At 42.3% G+C, this 19,373-nt stretch overlaps 1 protein-coding gene across 1 annotated transcript; it reads left to right on the forward strand.

The window, feature by feature from the left end:
- Window positions 1–13,481: 13,481 nt before the first annotated feature.
- On the forward strand, window positions 13,482–15,362 carry LOC143005810 (zinc-binding protein A33-like). Its single transcript, XM_076157198.1, has one exon. It carries the CDS (start codon window positions 13,638–13,640, stop codon window positions 15,066–15,068), a length of 1,431 nt encoding a protein of 476 aa, XP_076013313.1. The 5' UTR covers window positions 13,482–13,637; the 3' UTR covers window positions 15,069–15,362.
- Window positions 15,363–19,373: the final 4,011 nt, after the last annotated feature.

Genomic DNA, 19,373 nt, shown 5'->3' on the forward strand with positions numbered 1-19,373 from the left:
TCCAGGATGTTGATGATGTGATGTAATCAGCTGTTTTCTGTTTACAGTGTGTGTGTGTGATGAGGCTGAGGTTCTCTCATGTTAGCTTGTGTTTCTCCATCCTGCAGCATTTAGAAAGGTTGAACGTCTGCTTGTTTCTCTGATGGAGGTTTATGATCCAGAGAAACATGAAGCACAAAGTCATGTGGAGGGTTGAGAGAAATACATTTGTCACCACTGTCACTGTTGAAATGTTTCATGGAAGAGAAATCATTTGATCTGTGCACAAATATTAAATCATCTCTTTCATCATCTCTTTTCTGTGTGTATCCATAGTTACACAGTGCAACATGTTGTGCAAACGTATCTGCTGTAAACACACAGAGACGTTGACTTTCTATTGAAACTGTCATTTTATAGATAACACCTTAACACATTTTGTGTAAGTAGCAGAAACACGTGTAGCACGGAAGAGAACAGAGCAATAATCTGCAGAATCAGAGAACTAGAGGATGAATATGATCATACAGACCAAAGGGAGACAAAGGGGAAGAAGAGAGAGACACAGCAGAGAAACCAGAGAATCAGGCTGGAAACAGAGCGACGAGGAGGAAGAGTGAAAGACGACGAAGAGGAGCAGACTCAGTGTTGTCAGCGCAGCTTAGTGAGTGTGGGAGGAAGAAGATGGCCGAGGTTCAGAGTGACCACAGTCACTGCAGCTCATCTCAGTGAAGCTTCATGTGACTGAAGGCAGCAGAGCCTCACTGAGCTCAGGATGACAACAACAACACAATATTGGCTATAAAAGATGAAAAGTGGAGAGATGAAGATCATTTCATTTAAACTGCAGGAGGGTTTCAATTCATTTGCATCCAGATTGAATGTCCTTATAAATTGAAACGTTGTGTTTCCTGCTTGTTCAGTACATAAGATCATCTGGAGCAGGAAGAGCTCAGACTTTGCTTCCATTTATAGAAAATAGAGAAACTATCATTGAAAACACAAATAAGCTTCTGTTTATGAACCAGAGTCCTTTAAAGGAAACTTAAACATTATGTGTTTAACCATTTTACTGCACATTATATGATTTACTGTCATTCAGATTCTGACTAATATTTGTAAATTATTGATTTGACTGATAAGATTTTCACAACTTTCTTTATATTCAATGCAAACACTGATAAATTAGAAATGCAATTCTGTAAATACAAAACTAAAATGAATCATATTCAGCTCAATACCTTTGCATAATGGTCTGGTAGATTTGTCTGTCTAATAACATGTCTGCTATTCAAATGTTGCTCTGATTGGTGCTTTACTCTGTGTGATTGCGCCCCCTGCTGGAGCTCCTTCCCTCCCTGCAGCGCCTTCATTCCTGTCAGCTGGATCAGAGTTCAACAAGTTCTCCTCCAACTCTCTCAGTGACGTTGAAGATGCTGCTGCTCTGCACTGACAACATCGAGCCGCGTAGTAAAGCTTGCTAAATAATCATCATCACATCCCCTCATAGTCATCCTCTAATCACTGTCATCTTCATTATATCAAGGCAAGGCAAGGCAAATTTATTTGTATAGCGCATTTCATACACAAGGCAATTCAATGTGCTTTACATGATTAAAACATAAATGTAAACGTTGTGTTTCCTGCTTGTTCAGTACATAAGATCATCTGGAGCAAGAAGAGCTCAGACTTTGCTTCCATTGATAGAAAATAGAGAAACTATCATTGAAAACACAAATAAGCTTCTGTTTATGAACCAGAGTCCTTTAAAGGAAACGTAAACATTATGTGTTTAACCTTTTTACTGCAGATGATATGATTTATTTTCAATCTGATTCTGACTTATATTTGTAAATTATTGATTTGACTGATAAGATTTTCACAACTTTCTTTATATTCAATGCAAACACTGACAAATTAGAAATGCTATTCTAAAATGAATTATATTCAGCTCAATACCTTTGTATAATGCTCTGGTAGATTTGTCTGTCTAATACAGGGGTGTCAAACTCAAATACTCAGTGGGCCAAAGTAAAAAACTGGGCCTCAGTCGTGGGCCAGACTCCATATCTCTTGAAAAGTTGTTTTCCCTTCTCTCCGGGTATATAATGATTAACTTTTTCCTATGGAAACATACTTAAGTTTAGCTTAAACATTAAGTCTGGAAAAAACACAGCTTAATATTATAAACACATGAGGAATCGATTTTCAAATAAGAGTAGCATTCGTTTCTTATTTTGATCTAAAAATAAAATAATTATTATGCCTCTCTATCTGTAACCTTCCAAGTTAATTTTCAATGGAAACGTTTTTTTCACATAACAGAACAACCCAAATAAAATTTCCCTCAATGAAAATCCAACAATTTAACTATTCTAGGTCAGGGAAGACAAAAGTGCAGAAAGAAATGCTCAGTTTGCTAAACTCTGATTTACTCTAATGCACACAGATCTATGCTGTCGAACATAGAGAGCATGTGAGCAGCTTGGGGACGGAGTTGGGGAATTGTGTCGGGGATGAAACGAGGAAACGGAGTCATACTTTGACTTGAGCGTGTCACTACAGTGGAGTTCAATCAGCTCCGGCTTTAGGCCGGACAGTCCGGCTTTTCAATGCTCTGTCCGGCGTCCGGCGCCGGACGCGTATTTGTCCTCCTTTTTTAGGCACTACCCACACAGCAAAAACACTCCACGGATTCGCCGCGGAGGTATCGCGGCTTCCGAAGCGGACACGCGAAACGGACCCGTATCGGCGTCCACTTGCCCGCAATGTCGGATCCGCTGATTGGCTAAGAGCGCTGTCAGATAAATATCCGCTATATCATTGGTTAAAAACGTAAACAAGTCTCCGCAAGTGTGTGTCAGTATCACTTATTACTGCACAGAGGTGTACAAGAAGTTCATTGGAAACAAAAAGGAAAGAACAGAAGTAATCAACTATTTTGGTGAGTACACTAGTCTTATGATTTCACTGAGGGGCTACATGAAATATTCATATTTATTGGGTTGAAAACAATACAGATTTTTGAAGGTTGATAACAGTATTCTTGCCATGTTGTTATTTGTACCAGTCCCTGCAGGATATAAACAGGCCGAGGGGCAGCGGGGGCTTGGAAGCCATGATGACAGAGGTGCTGTTGTCTCCTGAGCTGCTACATGTGAAGAGACCCAAATACTGACACACACGCGCACACACACACACACACACACACACACACACATACATACATACAGATGAAGACACTGAAGACAAGTCCCCAAATGATTGAAGCACTTTAGAAATGCTATACTTTTTGAGCAGTTGAATGTAAATGTTGTTTTCTTTACAATCTCCTTTGTTGTTAACATAAAAGTTATTTATGCTTTTCAAAAAAACATTTTTTTTATTATTATATATGATATGGTACCTGTTTTTGATTTTTACATTTGAGTCTACACATGTTGTGTTTTGTGGCACAACAGATTCATCTCAGTGGTCAGTGTTTGAACACCAAAATGTATTGAACAAATTGAAATACTGTGAACAAACTTTTTGACTTTTCATTAATATTTTTTCCTATTCAGCTACACAAACATCTTCAAACCACACAACATTGTATTGTAAATGAGAGTATACCAGAGTCCTCTGTACACCATGGTCATTTATTGATATGCTGCATAATGTCCTCCTTTTTGGTGTTATGGAAATGGTCACCCTAATTATGAAGCACTCCAAACTACATTTCTGGGCTTCAAAGTCGGCAAATCGCCGCGTAAACTCGGCGCTGAGTACGTAGAGTTTTTCAGCAAACTGTGCACTTGACAACACGGAGGTAGAGATCTGCTCTTTCATGGTTTGGCGGCACGGAAACTGGCCCGAGTTTCCTTGCAGCGTGCTACTCTCCCACAGGCACAATTTAGTTTGAAGAGCTCTCACTTCAGCGTACGTGTCTGTGATGACACGGCCCAGCCCCTGAAGCTGCAGGTTGAGCACATCGAGGTGGCTCGTGATGTCAGAGAGAACGCACTCGCAGAGCATTCTGGGATGTGTAGTATTAGCGATGCATGCGCTATATACCAGCGGGCCAGCTCTAATAGACGTTTGACATGATCTCGCGGGCCAAATATAACTGCACTGCGGGATTTGTGCCAGATTTGGCCCGCGGGCCTGAGTTTGACACCCCTCAGGACTCTAATAACATCAGTCTGCTATTCAAATGTTGCTCTGATTGGTGCTTTACTCTGTGTGATTGCGCCCCCTGCTGGAGCTCCTTCCCTCCCTGCAGCGCCTTCATTCCTGTCAGCTGGATCAGAGTTCAACAAGTTCTCCTCCAACTCTCTCAGTGACGTTGAAGAAGCTGCTGCTCTGCACTGACAACATGGAGCCGTGTAGTAAAGCATGCTAAATAATCATCATCACATCACCTCATAGTCATCTTCTAATCACTGTCATCTCATTATATCATCTAACCCTAACCAAAGTGGAAAGGTGTGGTATACCAGCATTCAGTAGAAAAGGAAAACCAAACAGGAAAACACCAAAAACAAGTCGTCCTGTTGATGCAGAGAAAATGCAGCTATGATGGTATAGTTAGTTGCAGGTGTGTAATACTGTGTACGCCCTCGTTTTAAATATGTGACTCTTATTATAGTGATGTTGAAGGCTAGTAAACACACTAAAGAAGAACAGAAAATCAACACCTTTGCACCGTACATGATACGTGATGATGACCTGAGTGGATCAAATCCATGGAGAAGATGGGCCAAAGGGAAAGTCCAAAACATTATAAATGTCAAGTTGATGAAGAAAATCAGCAGGGAACAAAAAATGATAATTCAAACAATGTTGGTCTGTGTTTCAGGTCACACATGCAGGATACAGATTGGGTGCACTCTCCTTTCAAACACACTGGTGGTGTTTTACATGGAGCAGTGTCCCAACCACAGACATTACATGAGCTGTACAATAGCAAAACCACAAAGAAAGAAAAGCAACAAAGAATTATTCACCACAATAAATAGATAAATACAGAATCCAAATAAATATGAACCTGAGGACGAATCAACAAATCAACCAACCGCCCAGTCTCATCTTGGTCTGACCAATCAGGGCAAGACGACTGTGATGGCAGCCAATGGTGGGAAATGAAAGCGGAATTGAAATATCAGTTTTCAGTTTTGTGAAGTCCTTGAGTTCATTCCCAACGACCCGGGCACAAGCACGTTACTGTGTATCACACAAAGTGTAACACAGGTCACAGAGCATGACAGTCCAAACACAAATCAGGACAAATCACATCAAATCATGAGAACAGTTCAGTCCTGGGATGAAGGCAGAGGACTGATGTGTCCTCTGAAATAAAGCCTTCTGTTCCTAACCTTCCCCTCTAACATGACACATGCCTACCAAACTCAGAGCATGGATGTACTCTCACACACAAACACACACACACATAAGTATGCACACACCCACTGCACCATGTGAGGAGGGACTGTCCTTAAGTGAGGAACCAGATGACAAAGCAAACAGTCTCTTTCTGCTCTTTCAGACAAGCTCAAACATTTTGTTGCGTCTTTCTGTCAATTAAAAGAAAATCATAATGAAATTAGATTTCGAAATTATTTAAATGATTAGATTTAGGAATGTCTGCATGTTTCCATTTCCATATCTTGATGTAAATGTAAGCAGCTTTTTAACCATAGCCATGTTTTTGGTCTGCTTGTCCGTTTTAGGAAGATTGCTCACTCGTTGAAAGAACAGCTGATTGACCAGGAGCCCATTCAAGAAGATACAGCTGAAGCTAGAAAGGTAGAGAACTCTTTGCGTTCATGTGGGGAGAATGAGCCACCTGAGGACCTGAATGAGAATGTACCCGTAGCTCCTTCAGAGACTCCAGAGGTTGCAATGGTCTCAAAGCAGGACCAGAACCCCCAGACAGTTTCTCGCCCCCATTCTCCTTCGCGTTACATGAGACGCCTGCCCCCTCCTCCAGGCTTCTACTTGCCAAAAGAGCATAGCTATGCACAGCAGCAAGTGTGGAGAACAGAGAAAGGAAAAGAAGGTTGAAATGGAGCCGTGAGAGCATCTGACTTGGCTAACCAGGGGGAGGATGAGACAGATGCACAATCTGAGGATATAAGGTTTCATGACGACAGATGTAGGGAACAAGGGGACTTTGCAGGGCATTTTCCTATAGATTCTTCTTCAGCTGAGCACTGAGTTTATTAGCTAAGGTCTAAATTGGCAAAACATTTACAATAGTATTTGGGGGGCCACATTTATGATGGTATTATATATATATTAACTTTGTTTAATTTCTGTCAGGCTTACAGCGTGTACTGAAGCAAATGTGTTTCACATGGTTTGCCACATGAATCAGCTCACTAGTTGTTAGCAGTTAACATTTTTGAAGAAGCTGTGTTGTTGGTTTATTACATTATGACATAAGTATCTATTACTAGATTATAATTGGCTTAATTTACTGTTAACTGGACGTGAAGCATGTGATGTCATTTTCTGACCACACCTACAGGAGAGAAATGTAGGTTTTCCTTTGCTGAGTTGACATCATTTTAGCTTTAACACCAGTACATAAGATCATCTGGAGCAAGAAGAGCTCAGGCTTTGCTTCCATTGATAGAAAATAGAGAAACTATCATTGAAAACACAAATAAGCTTCTGTTTATGAGTCCTTTAAAGGAAACTTAAACATTATGTGTTTAACCTTTTTACTGCAGATGATATGATTATAATATGATTATTGCTTTGAGTTATTAGATTTTCACTTTCCTATATTCAATGCAAACATGATTGTCTAAATATTGAACTTAATTCTGTATTATAACACTAAATTCCTCTTATTGTGCAGCTACATGAAAGCATCAGTCTGCCGTCCATCTGCTGCCCTGTTGGTGCTTTACTCTGTGTGATTGCGCCCCCTGCTGGAGCTCCTTCTCTCTCTGCAGCGCCTTCTTTCCTGTCAGCTGCTCTGGAGGTGTGCTGCTCTGCTCCTCAGTGTTGTTCTTTGCTTTGGCTGATTTGTGGAGGTTTTCCCTGATTTCTTTCTACATCTGCATTTGCTGTCTGCACAGAGTCACAGCAGAGGAAACCGTCACTGCAGCTTTGACATTTTCATTCCAAATGTTAGTGAGACGTGCTGCCATGATGGATGCTTTAAAGGGAAATCAACAGACTAGAAGACTGACCTGTTGTTTCCTCTCATCAGGACCACGTCAATACATCCTGCTTCTTATACAGCTTCTTACCAAAGAAACTCATCATTTCACAGAGTATATTCAACATATTAACAATACTTTCATTTAAAATGAATATCTGCTGAGGACAAATGTTCCCATTGGCGTCTCTCCGGCTGTCTGTGGCTGCAGGTCATGTGTGTGATGTAAACATGGGAAAGTGGGAGTAAAAACAAAGCAACATCTCCAGTGGAAAGTAGTTTGGAGGCGTCCAACAGTGTGTAAAGAGTCTCACCTGTACTGGTTCATTTCCTGCCTGCAGAGTGGGTCACCTTGCTGTTACACCAACATGCCTCAGGGTGTCGCCGCTTTGACTGAAATGAGTTTATGTGAATATTTATCTCTTAGTGGCACATTGTTCTATGTGAAAGGTCCTGAAGGTCATCAGAGCCAAAGAGGTTTGAGGCACAGAAGAGGCTCATTCCATCTGTAAAGACTTTGAGGAGAGCTCAACAGGAGCTCATACTGGGCAAAGACAAACACAAACTAACCTAGAGATGCAACATCTAAAAGGTTTTCTGGCCTGGGTTGGCTGCTGACGTTCATAAATGTGCAAGTAACAGATTATCTGAGGGGAATGACTGTGGTGGTGATTACAGCACTGTTCTACTTCATCAACAACTCATAACAAAGGAATAAAAGAGAATGTATAGAATGTATATGTATAGAAAGCATGTAGAGGTGTTGAGAATGATGTTAAGTTAAATGAGGTTATTAAATAATGCAACATGTCCTTTCATTAAAGTGTGAACAGAGTGTGTGATCATATTTCTTGTTCTCTGAATGAGAGTTAGAAACAAGTCTCAGTTTCATCAGTCAGTATATTTTACATTTCATTAGTTAGAAGCTTTAAATTATAATGAAAGTCCTGTATATACTTGACTCATCTACATCCGGAGCAGTGGCAGCTGGAGTCCAGTGGGTGCTACATTACATTACATTACGGTCATTTAGCAGACGCTTTGATCCAAAGCGACTTCCAATAAGTTCGTTCACCAAAGGTAGATAAAAGAACTTCAGGTCACAAGAAATCGTAAGTGCATTTCCTTCCAAAACCAACAGCTAAGAGCATAACTAGAGCTAGAGTAGAAGTGCAATAAGTTAGGTACCAAGATGAATGAGAAAAAAGGACAAATTAGAAAACAAATAAGTGCATCAGAAGAGCCAGGACAAAATAGGTGATGTCCTAAGAGGGCGGATCCGGGTAGTGTTTCTTGAAGAGATGGGTTTTCAGCCTGCAGCGAAAGATGGGCAGCGACTCAGCTGTCCTGACATCAGTCGTGGGATCATTCCACCACTGAGGTGCCAGAACAGTGAAAAGCCGTGACCGTGTCGATCGCAAGCAGGGGCCGCTGAGCGCCGGGGCAGCCAGCCGCCTGGAGGCAGCAGAGCGAAGTGGTCGGGCGGGTGTGTAGGGCTTCACCATAGCCTAGAGGTACGAAGGAGCTGTTCCTTTCACTGCCCTGTAGGCTAGCACCAGAGTCTCAAACTGGATGCGAGCAGCTACAGGGAGCCAGTGTAGAGAACGGAGAAGGCAAGTTGTGTGAACTTGGGGAGGTTGAACACCAGACGAGCAGCAGCTTTCTGGACGAGCTCCAGAGGTCTGATGGCGGAAGCCGGGGCGCCAGCAAGGAGGGAGTTGCAGTAGTCCAGGCGGGAGATGACAAGAGCCTGAATCAGCACCTGCGCTGCCTTGTCGGTGAGGAAGGGGCGAATCCTCCGGATATTGTAGAAGAGGAATCTGCAGGAGCGCGTCACCGATGCGATGTTTGCTGAGAACGACAGTTGGTCGTCCAGGGTCACACCCAGATTCCTCGCAGTCCGAGTTGACGTCACCACGGAGTCATCTATGGTGATGGCCAGGTCTCGTGCGGGCAGCCCTTCCCCGGGAGAAACACCATCTCAGTCTTGTCAAGGTTGAGCTTCAGGTGGTGCCTCGACATCCAACCCGAGATGTCTGCCAGGCACGCAGCAATGCGCGTCTCCGCTTGGGTGTCAGAAGGGGGAAATGACAGAATCAGTTGGGTGTCATCGGCATAGCAGTGGTAGGAGAAGTTATGGGAGTGGATAACAGAACCAAGAGATGTTGGGTAGAGGGAGAAAAGAAGATGGCCCAAGACCGAACCTTGTGAGTGTTACCTGGTAAGAGCGACCTGTCTGGTAGGACGCGAACATGGAGAGCGCAGAGCCAGAGACACCCATTCCCTCCAGGGTAGAGAGAAGGATCTGGTGGCTCACCGTGTCAAATGCTGCAGACAGGTCCAGGAGAATCAGGACAGAGGAGAGAGAGTTCGCTCTAGCAGTTTGGAGTGACTCGGTCACTGCCAGTAGGGTCGTCTCAGTCGAGTGGTCCACCTTGAAGCCGGACTGGTGGGGAGTTGATTGAAGACTGCACGTTCAAGAGTTTTAGATAGGAAGGGTAGAAGGGATACCGGTCTGTAGTTCTTGATGTCTGAAGGGTCAAGAGTTGGTTTCTTTAGAAGCGAAGTTACTCTAGCAGTCCTGAAAGCAAAGGGGAAAGAGCCAGAAGCCAGAGACGTGTTGATGAGGTGGGTCAGGTAGGAAAGAAGATCCGGTGCAGCAGACTGAAGGAGAGAGGAGGGGACAGGGTCAAGAGAGCAGGTGGTGGGCGACTAGATGTGATGAGGTGCAGGACCTCCTTAGCAGAGAGGGGAGAAAATTGGGACAGAGAGGGAGGTGGGGAGGGAGAAGATGGAGAGGGGGGTAGAGACAGGACTGCTGGGGGGTGATGGAAGGAAGATCGGATGTCGTGGGCCTTCTTGTCGAAGAAGTTGGCGAAATCGTCTGGGAGGAGAGAGGAGGAGGGAGGAGGGGGTGGGGGCTGGAGAAGGGATGAGAAAGTTTGAAAGAGTTTTTTGGGGTTGGAAGCAGAGGTTTGAATTTTCGTGCAGAAGAAGGCAGCTTTAGCAGCAGAGAGAGAGAGGAGGAGAAAGAGGAAAGTAGTGATTGGAAGGCATGAAGGTCCTCTAGGAGTTTGCCAGACGACTGTGAGGGCAGCCAATGGTGCATAAGGAAATGAAAGTGGACCTGGAAAATCTGTTTTCAGCTTTGTGAAGTCCTTGAGTTCATTCCCAACGACCCGGGCACAAGCACGTTACTGTGTATCACACAAAGTGTAACACAGGTCACAGAGCATGACAGTCCAAACACAAATCATGACAAATCACATCAAATCATGAGAACAGTTCAGTCCTGGGATGAAGGCAGAGGACTGATGTGTCCTCTGAAATAAAGCCTTCTGTTCCCAACCTTCCCCTCTAACATGACACATGCCTACCAAACTCAGAGCACAAACACACACACACAAAGCAAACAGTCTCTTTCTGCTCTTTCAGACAAGCGCAAACATTTTGTTGTGGCTTTCTGTCAATTAAAAGAAAATCATAATGAAATTAGATTTCGAAATTATTTATATGCTTAGATTTAGGAATGTCTGCATGTTTCCATTTCCATACATGCAATTTCTTGCGATTCCATTCTTCTAGATTTCAAACTTTGAATCACACCACAGTTTGAGAACCTCTGTTCTAAGACAATTGTACTGCAGTGCTGGGCAGTAAAATTAGATCAACTTATCTTCATAAATAAAAGACCAATGTATCATGTTTCAGCTTTTCAGTAATAATGAAGAAAACTTAAACGTTCAGAAACAATGAGTTGGAAACAGGAAAGTCAGCAGGTGGAACAGGACTTCTGTGTCATGTTCAAGGGACGCCTCAACAGTAGGACCTGTTCTGTTAGTCATTTTCAATGGAAGACAAACACACTGATTTAAGATCATACTGATATCCAACAGTTGTCTAGCAACAGCAGGAGCAACCAACAGCCCCACCCAGGAGAAACAGGTTCCTTCAGTTCTACAAAGTCATTCCTTTTGAATAAACAAAGCACAAACACACACAAGCACTCACTCTCTAGAAAAAAACGCTTATGTTCCTGAATTGAAGTGCATTTTGATACAAAATGTGAGTGTTGAGTCTTGGATATCGACATTTTGTAAATGTTTACACAAAAGACGCTTATTCAGCTGGTTTGGGTGGAGAATCAGCCATGTGGATAAATGTTATGAATAATGTAAAACACGAGCAGCTCTCCAAAGCAAAAAGGTTGGACACCCCTGCTCTACACTAATACTTTGGGAGGCAGTAGCTCAGTGGGTAAGGCTTCCGCTTGGGAACAGGAGGGTCACCGGTTCAAGTCCCTGCCGAGGTGCCCCTGAGCAAGGCACCGAACCCTCAATTGCTCCCCCCTCTGCGTAGGGTGTAATATAAGTCGCTTTGGATAAAGGCATCTGCCAAATGATCGAAATGTACACTCACAACTCACATCCATGAAACACACCCCTTCCAAAGAAAAAAGAAATGTTGACCATGAGTTTGGGTGCAGTAAAAGATAACAGACATGAAGCAAATTACAAAAACTGCCAATATAATTTTCCACTTAATAACCACACTAAAAAACAGCCACTGTTAATATTGGGACAAAATCATGCTTCCTTAAAAAGATAGAGGAAAACTTAAAAAATTCATCATCTCTAGGTACCACTGGCATCAAATTTGAATTATACAAATGACATCATATAATTATAACATTATTATAGTAACGATAATAATAGATATGACATCAAACTTTACATACTGTATTTCCAGTGCACTGTTACTGTCGCCCAGGTGTGGACAGAGTAAGTGTGGTGTGACAAAAACTTGAGGGGAAGGGAGGTGGGAAGTACAACAGGAAGAAGGAATCACACTGAGGAGCGCTGAAAGCAAATTCAGAAGTTCCAATAAAATCTTGCAACGCAGACTTGAAAAGCAACATATATGGAATAAAAAAAAGTTTGAAGCATGTGCTGTAGATTTCCAGCTACAAACATTGCAGCTGAGCTTTGAAGGTTTAGAGTGAAAGTTATAACAGGAGCATTGTGTATGTATTCAACCAACAGCAAGAAAAGGCAAAAGTCCAGCAACAACCTTCAAATAAGCAACATCAGCTGTGCTAACCGCTGCCGTCATCTCGTTTTGGGAAACTAACAAACAAACAATTTCCAGGTGAACCTTTTTGAAACCGTGATTGACATTTCTAATTTTGAAGAGGTTTGGTTTCTTTCTAAAGGTATAGGCTCATATTGACAAACTATGACAAACTACAATAAAAACATTCATATGTTAGAGTTGCATTTATTTATGCCACATATATATTTATCTATCAGGGCCAGTGTTATGTCTGTGTGTGAATGTGCTAAGCTTGGTTTAGTCCACACAGGTAAACTCATGATAGCTGTGCAACTGAGCCAAGCTGGAGAGGATTGTTAAGTGCACATTTTTTGCAGAGTTCCCACGGTGATTCACCCATTTTGGAGCTCAGAACATGAGGTTTGAACTTCTCAGTGGGAAGTTTCCGTGGGACGAACATCCAACTTATGAACCGATCTCATTTAGGCCTATATTACACACAATGGTTCATACTGATGAACGCCACACTTCAAAACATTGCGTGCCTAGATGCGTCTATGACTGATTTTGTCGTAAATTACAGAATTTGATACTTCTTGCAATGGAAAGAACGTGTTTAAAGTCCAAATGCAGCTGATGGAACACCAGTGTAGTTAGTGACACACTCACGTCAAAGTGAGGCTCTGTGGCTGCACAGCTCCACAATGTGATATGTTTAACACATTTTGAGAGTCATCTCAATTCTGGAATGAGATAATGAAAACCCCAGACTAGAGACATGAACACATACTGACACACGGCCCAACTGTGTGAACAAGCGTTCCATTGTGTTGACTCTGTATTCAATAACAGTGTTTGTGAACTAATATATTACAAAATGAGAGTGAAACTAAACCACCACACAACCCTTTGACACCTTTACATGAAACTCTGCATCATGAGCTGTCATCTCTCTTTATAAACACACAAAGTTCAAAGAAAAACAACTTCCGTTTAGTTCAATCTAATTACTCTACAGTTAGTATTCTCAGTGGCTCGGATGTTGTTTGTGTTTGTTGTCTGTGATCTCAGCTCCTTTAATAAGCAGAGAAGACAGTATGTTTACATACAAATCTTACATAGTACAGCTTTAAATTCAGTTTAGTCCCTTACATCACAGTACAGTGATCCGTGATTTTCACCGGGAAGTGCGCGATAGAAGACATTTACAGGGTAAAATCTGAAAGTTGTGCTGTCACCACCATCTGCTGGTCACATTGTGATATTGCATAACTTCTGAATAAGAGGCCAGAGAAAGTGAAAGTGTATTTGTTGTCGCTGAACAGAGCCGAGACGCCATTACAGGGAGTGAGAGCTCACAAGACATTTGTGTTGTAGGACTTCAAAAACAACGTTGGGACAACTTCAATTTGGTGAGTTTTGCAGTAAACAGACAATCTGGACACTAGAGAAAATGGCAGAGAAAAAATTACTTGAAAGTTTCCTGAGCTGTCATGTGTGTACAGAGACGTTCAGAGATCCTGTGACTCTGGGCTGCAACCACAGCTTCTGTTCCAGCTGCCTGGAACTATTCTGGAAACAAGCTCAAAACAAAAACTGTCCGATTTGTAAAAGGAAATCATCAAAAGATTCATTTGGAGTGAACTTTACTTTGAAGGAACTTGCTGACTCCTTTGTTGGGAAACTGAAGTTAAGACCATCTGAGACTCAGAAAGAAAAGAAAGAGGAGGAAGAGGAGCTGGTGTGTAGGAAACATAAAGAAAAGCCCAAATTGTTCTGTAAGGACGAGCAGAGAGCTTTGTGTTCTGTCTGTGAGTTCTCACTCCATCAAAGTCACAATGTGGTTCCTATAGAACAAGCAGTCAGTGAGCTGAAGGACCAACTGGAATCTGACTTAGAGTCTCTGCAGGACAAGAAGAAGAAATACAAAGAAGCTAAAGAAACATACAATAAAATGTTTCAACACTCCAAGAAGCAGCTGATGTCCACAGAGAAGCAGATCAGAGCCCAGTTCAACAAGCTCCAGCAGCTCCTGAAAGAGGAAGAGGAGTCCAGACTGGCAGCTCTGAGGGAGGAAGAGGAGCAGAAGGGGAAGGCTATGGCCAGAGAGATGAAGATGATTGAGGAGAAGCTCTCCTCTCTCTCAGACAGTATCTGTGCTGTTGAAGAAGAGCTGCAGAAACACAACGTGTCCTTCCTCAGCAGTTACAAAGCCACTCAGAGCAGAACCAGATCCCAGTGCTCACTGTCAGATCCACAGCTGCTCTCAGGAGCCCTGATAGATGTGGCCAAACACCTGGGCAACCTGTCCTTCAGAGTCTGGGACAAGATGAAGGACAACATCACCTTCACTCCTGTCATTCTGGACCCAAACACTGCAAACAGATGGCTCTATCTGTCTGATGACCTGATCAGTGTGAGAAATGGAGACACAGACCAACAGCTTCCTGATAATCCAGAGAGAAACACTAAATATGTCACTGTTCTGGGCTCTGAGGGCTTCAGCTCAGGGAAACACAGCTGGGAGGTGGAGGTGGGAGACCATCCTGACTGGAATGTGGGTTTGGCTAAAGAGTCAGCTGACAGGAAGGGGGAGAGGGATGCTTCACCAAAATCTGGACTCTGGTGTTTGAAGCATCGTAGTGGAAAATACACTGATGGACTTGGTGGGACAGTGAGAGTGAAGAAGAGTCTCCAGAGGATCAGAGTCCAGCTGGACTATGACAGGGGGGAGGTGTCCTTCTACAACCCTGAAGACGCAACTCACATCTACACTTACAGAGACACTTTCACTGAGAAACTGTTTCCATATTTCCATGTATGGGAAGCTGCTGATGCAAAGAGCAAAGAGCTCAAAATCTGTCAGGCTGAGATTTCTCTGTGATTTTCTGTTTTGGTGGTGGAGTTAGACTTTTCATTATTCACTGTAGGAGAACTGAGATGAATGAAGATGAATGACTTTGATCAACTTTATTCATGGGTTAAGTTTGTTTAAACATGAATGTCACGTTCTAAACTAAGATTATGTTTAAGGAAAAGGATCTTAAACTAATTAAGGATCAAATTATTCGAACATTGATTTTGTTTTTCGTGTTTTATTTGTAGGTTTCAATCTGTGATCATTTGAGATTTAATCCAGAGAGAAACACTAAATATGTTGTGTTTTGCTGTCCAGGATGAAGATGTTGTGATGTAATCAGCTGTTTCCTGTTTACAGTGTGTGTGTGTGTGATGAGGTTGAGGTTCTCTCATGTTAGCTTGTGTTTCTCCATCCTGCAGCATTTAGAAAGGTTGAACGTCTGCTTGTTTCTCTGATGGAGGTTTATGATCCAGAGAAACATGAAGCACAAAGTCATGTGGAGGGTTGAGAGAAATACATTTGTCACCACTGTCACTGTTGAAATGTTTCATGGAAGAGAAATCATTTGATCTGTGCACAAATATTAAATCATCTCTTTCATCATCTATTTTCTGTGTGTATCCATAGTTACACAGAGCAACATGTTGTGCGAACGTATCTGCTGTAAACACACAGAGACGTTGACTTTCTATTGAAACTCAACGTCATTTTATAGATAACACCTTAACACATTTTGTGTAAGTAGCAGAAACACGTGTAGCACGGAAGAGAACAGAGCAATAATCTGCAGAATCAGAGAACTAGAGGATGCATATGATCATACAGACCAAAGGGAGACAAAGGGGAAGAAGAGAGAGACACAGCATAGAAACCAGAGAATCAGGCAATTCAGTAAATTCTCTAAATACAAAACTAAAATGAATCATATTCAGCTCAATACCTTTGCATAATGGTCTGGTAGATTTGTCTGTCTAATAACATCAGTCTACTATTCAAATGTTGCTCTGATTGGTGCTTTACTCTGTGTTATTGCGCCCCCTGCTGGAGCTCCTTCCATCCCTGCAGCGCCTTCATTCCTGTCAGCTGGATCAGAGTTCAACAAGTTCTCCTCCAACTCTCTCAGTGACGTTGAAGAAGCTGCTGCTCTGCACTGACAACATGGAGCCGTGTAGTAAAGCTTGCTAAATAATCATCATCACATCACCTCATAGTCATCCTCTAATCACTGTCATCTTCATTATATCATCTAACCCTAACCAAAGTGGAAAGGTGTGGTATACCAGCATTCAGTAGAAAAGGTAAAACAAAAAGGAAAACACCAAAAACAAGTCGTCATGTTGATGCAGAGAAAATGCAGCTTTGATGGTATAGTTAGTTGCAGGTGTGTAATACTGTGTACGCCCTCGTTTTAAATATGTGACTCTTATTAAAGTGATGTTGAAGGCTAGTAAACACACTAAAGAAGAACAGAAAATCAACACCTTTGCACCGTACATGATACGTGATGATGACCTGAGTGGATCAAATCCATGAAGAAGATGGGCCAAAGGGAAAGTCCAAAACATTATAAATGTCAAGTTGATGAAGAAAATCAGCAGGGAACCAAAAATGATAATTCAAACAATGTTGGTCTGTGTTTCAGGTCAAACATGCAGGATACAGATTGGGTGCACTCTCCTTTCAAACACACTGGTGGTGTTTTACATGGAGCAGTGTCCCAACCACAGACATTGCATGAGCTGTACAATAGCAAAACCACAAAGAAAGAAAAGCAACAACGAATTATTCACCACAATAAATAGATAAATACAGAATCCAAATAAATATGAACCTGAGGACGAATCAACAAATCAACCAACCGCCCAGTCTCATCCATCTTGGTCTGACCAATCAGGGCAAGACGACTGTGAAGGCAGCCAATGGTGGGAAATGAAAGCGGAATTGAAATATCAGTTTTCAGTTTTGTGAAGTCCTTGAGTTCATTCCCAACGACCCGGGCACAAGCACGTTACTGTGTATCACACAAAGTGTAACACAGGTCACAGAGCATGACAGTCCAAACACAAATCATGACACATCACATCAAATCATGAGAACAGTTCAGTCCTGGGATGAAGGCAGAGGACTGATGTGTCCTCTGAAATAAAGCCTTCTGTTCCCAACCTTCCCCTCTAACATGACACATGCCTACCAAACTCAGAGCATGGATGTACTCTCACACACAAACACACACACACAAAAGTATGCACACACCCACTACACCATGTGAGGAGGGACTGTCCTTAAGTGAGGAACCAGATGACAAAGCAAACAGTCTCTTTCTGCTCTTTCAGACAAGCTCAAACATTTTGTTGCGTCTTTCTGTCAATTAAAAGAAAATCATGCTGCAATTAGATTTCAAAATTATTTATATGATCAGATTTAGGAATGTCTGCATGTTTCCATTTCCATATCTTGATGTATCATGTTTCAGCTTTTTAACCATAGCCATGTTTTTTGTCTGCTTGTCCGTTTTAGGAAGATTGCTCACTCGTTGAAAGAACAGCTGATTGACCAGGAGCCCATTCAAGAAGATACAGCTGAAGCTAGAGAGGTAGAGAACTCGGTGCGGACATGTGGGGAGAATGAGCCACCTGAGGACCTGAATGAGAATGTACCCGTAGCTCCTTCAGAGACTCCAGAGGTTGCAATGGTCTCACAGCAGGACCAGAACCCCCAGCCAGTTTCTCGCCCCCATTCTCCTTCGCGTTACATGAGACGCCTGCCCCCTCCTCCAGGCTTCTACTTGCCAAAAGAGCATAGCTATGCACAGCAGCAAGTGTGGAGAACAGAGAAAGGAAAAGGAGGTGGAAATGGAGCCGTGAGAGCATCTTCCTTGGCTAACCAGGGGGAGGGTGAGACAGATGCACAATCTGAGGATATAAGGTTTCATGACGACAGATGTAGGGAACAAGGGGACTTTGCAGGGCATTTTCCTATAGATTCTTCTTCAGCTGAGCACTGAGTTTATTAACTAAGGTCTAAATTGGCAAAACATTTACAATAGTATTTGGGGGGCCACAAATATGATAGTATTATATATACTATCATATATACTTTGTTTAATTTCTGTCAGGCTTACAGTGTGTACTGAAGCAAATGTGTTTCACATGGTTTGCCACATGAATCAGCTCACTAGCTGTTAGCAGTTGACATCATTTTAGCTTTAACACCAGTAGATAAGATCATCTGGAGCAAGAAGAGCTCAGGCTTTGCTTCCATTGATAGAAAATAGAGAAACTATCATTGAAAACACAAATAAGCTTCTGTTTATGAACCAGAGTCCTTTAAAGGAAACTTAAACATTATGTGTTTAACCTTTTTACTGCAGATGATATGATTATAATATGATTATTGATTTGAGTGATTAGATTTTCACTTTCCTATATTCAAAATAAACACGAATGTCTTAATATTGCACTTTATTCTGTATTTTAACACTAAATTCCTCTTATTGTGCAGCTACATGAAAGCATCAGTCTGCCGTCCATCTGCTGCCCTGTTGGTGCTTTACTCTGTGTGATTGCGCCCCCTGCTGGAGCTCCTTCTCTCTCTGCAGCGCCTTCTTTCCTGTCAGCTGCTCTGGAGGTGTGCTGCTCTGCTCCTCAGTGTTGTTCTTTGCTTTGGCTGATTTGTGGAGGTTTTCCCTGATTTCTTTCTACATCTGCATTTGCTGTCTGCACAGAGTCACAGCAGAGGAAACCGTCACTGCAGCTTTGACATTTTCATTCCAAATGTTAGTGAGACGTGCTGCCATGATGGATGCTTTAAAGGGAAATCAACAGACTAGAAGACTGACCTGTTGTTTCCTCTCATCAGGACCACGTCAATACATCCTGCTTCTTATACAGCTTCTTACCAAAGAAACTCATCATTTCACAGAGTATATTCAACATATTAACAATACTTTCATTTAAAATGAATATCTGCTGAGGACAAATGTTCCCATTGGCGTCTCTCCGGCTGTCTGTGGCTGCAGGTCATGTGTGTGATGTAAACATGGGAAAGTGGGAGTAAAAACAAAGCAACATCTCCAGTGGAAAGTAGTTTGGAGGCGTCCAACAGTGTGTAAAGAGTCTCACCTGTACTGGTTCATTTCCTGCCTGCAGAGTGGGTCACCTTGCTGTTACACCAACATGCCTCAGGGTGTCGCCGCTTTGACTGAAATGAGTTTATGTGAATATTTATCTCTTAGTGGCACATTGTTCTATGTGAAAGGTCCTGAAGGTCATCAGAGCCAAAGAGGTTTGAGGCACAGAAGAGGCTCATTCCATCTGTAAAGACTTTGAG

This window comes from Genypterus blacodes, unplaced genomic scaffold (assembly GCF_046128005.1).
Source record: "Genypterus blacodes isolate CSIRO-AG114 ecotype Tasmania unplaced genomic scaffold, CSIRO-AGI_Gbla_v1 ptg000072l_1, whole genome shotgun sequence".
Classification (NCBI taxonomy): domain Eukaryota; kingdom Metazoa; phylum Chordata; class Actinopteri; order Ophidiiformes; family Ophidiidae; genus Genypterus; species Genypterus blacodes.

What these genes read in the sequence shown, in the direction of transcription:
- LOC143005810 (XM_076157198.1), top strand. Translation starts at nt 13,638, where the DNA reads ATGGCAGAGAAAAAATTACTTGAAAGTTTCCTGAGCTGTCATGTGTGT.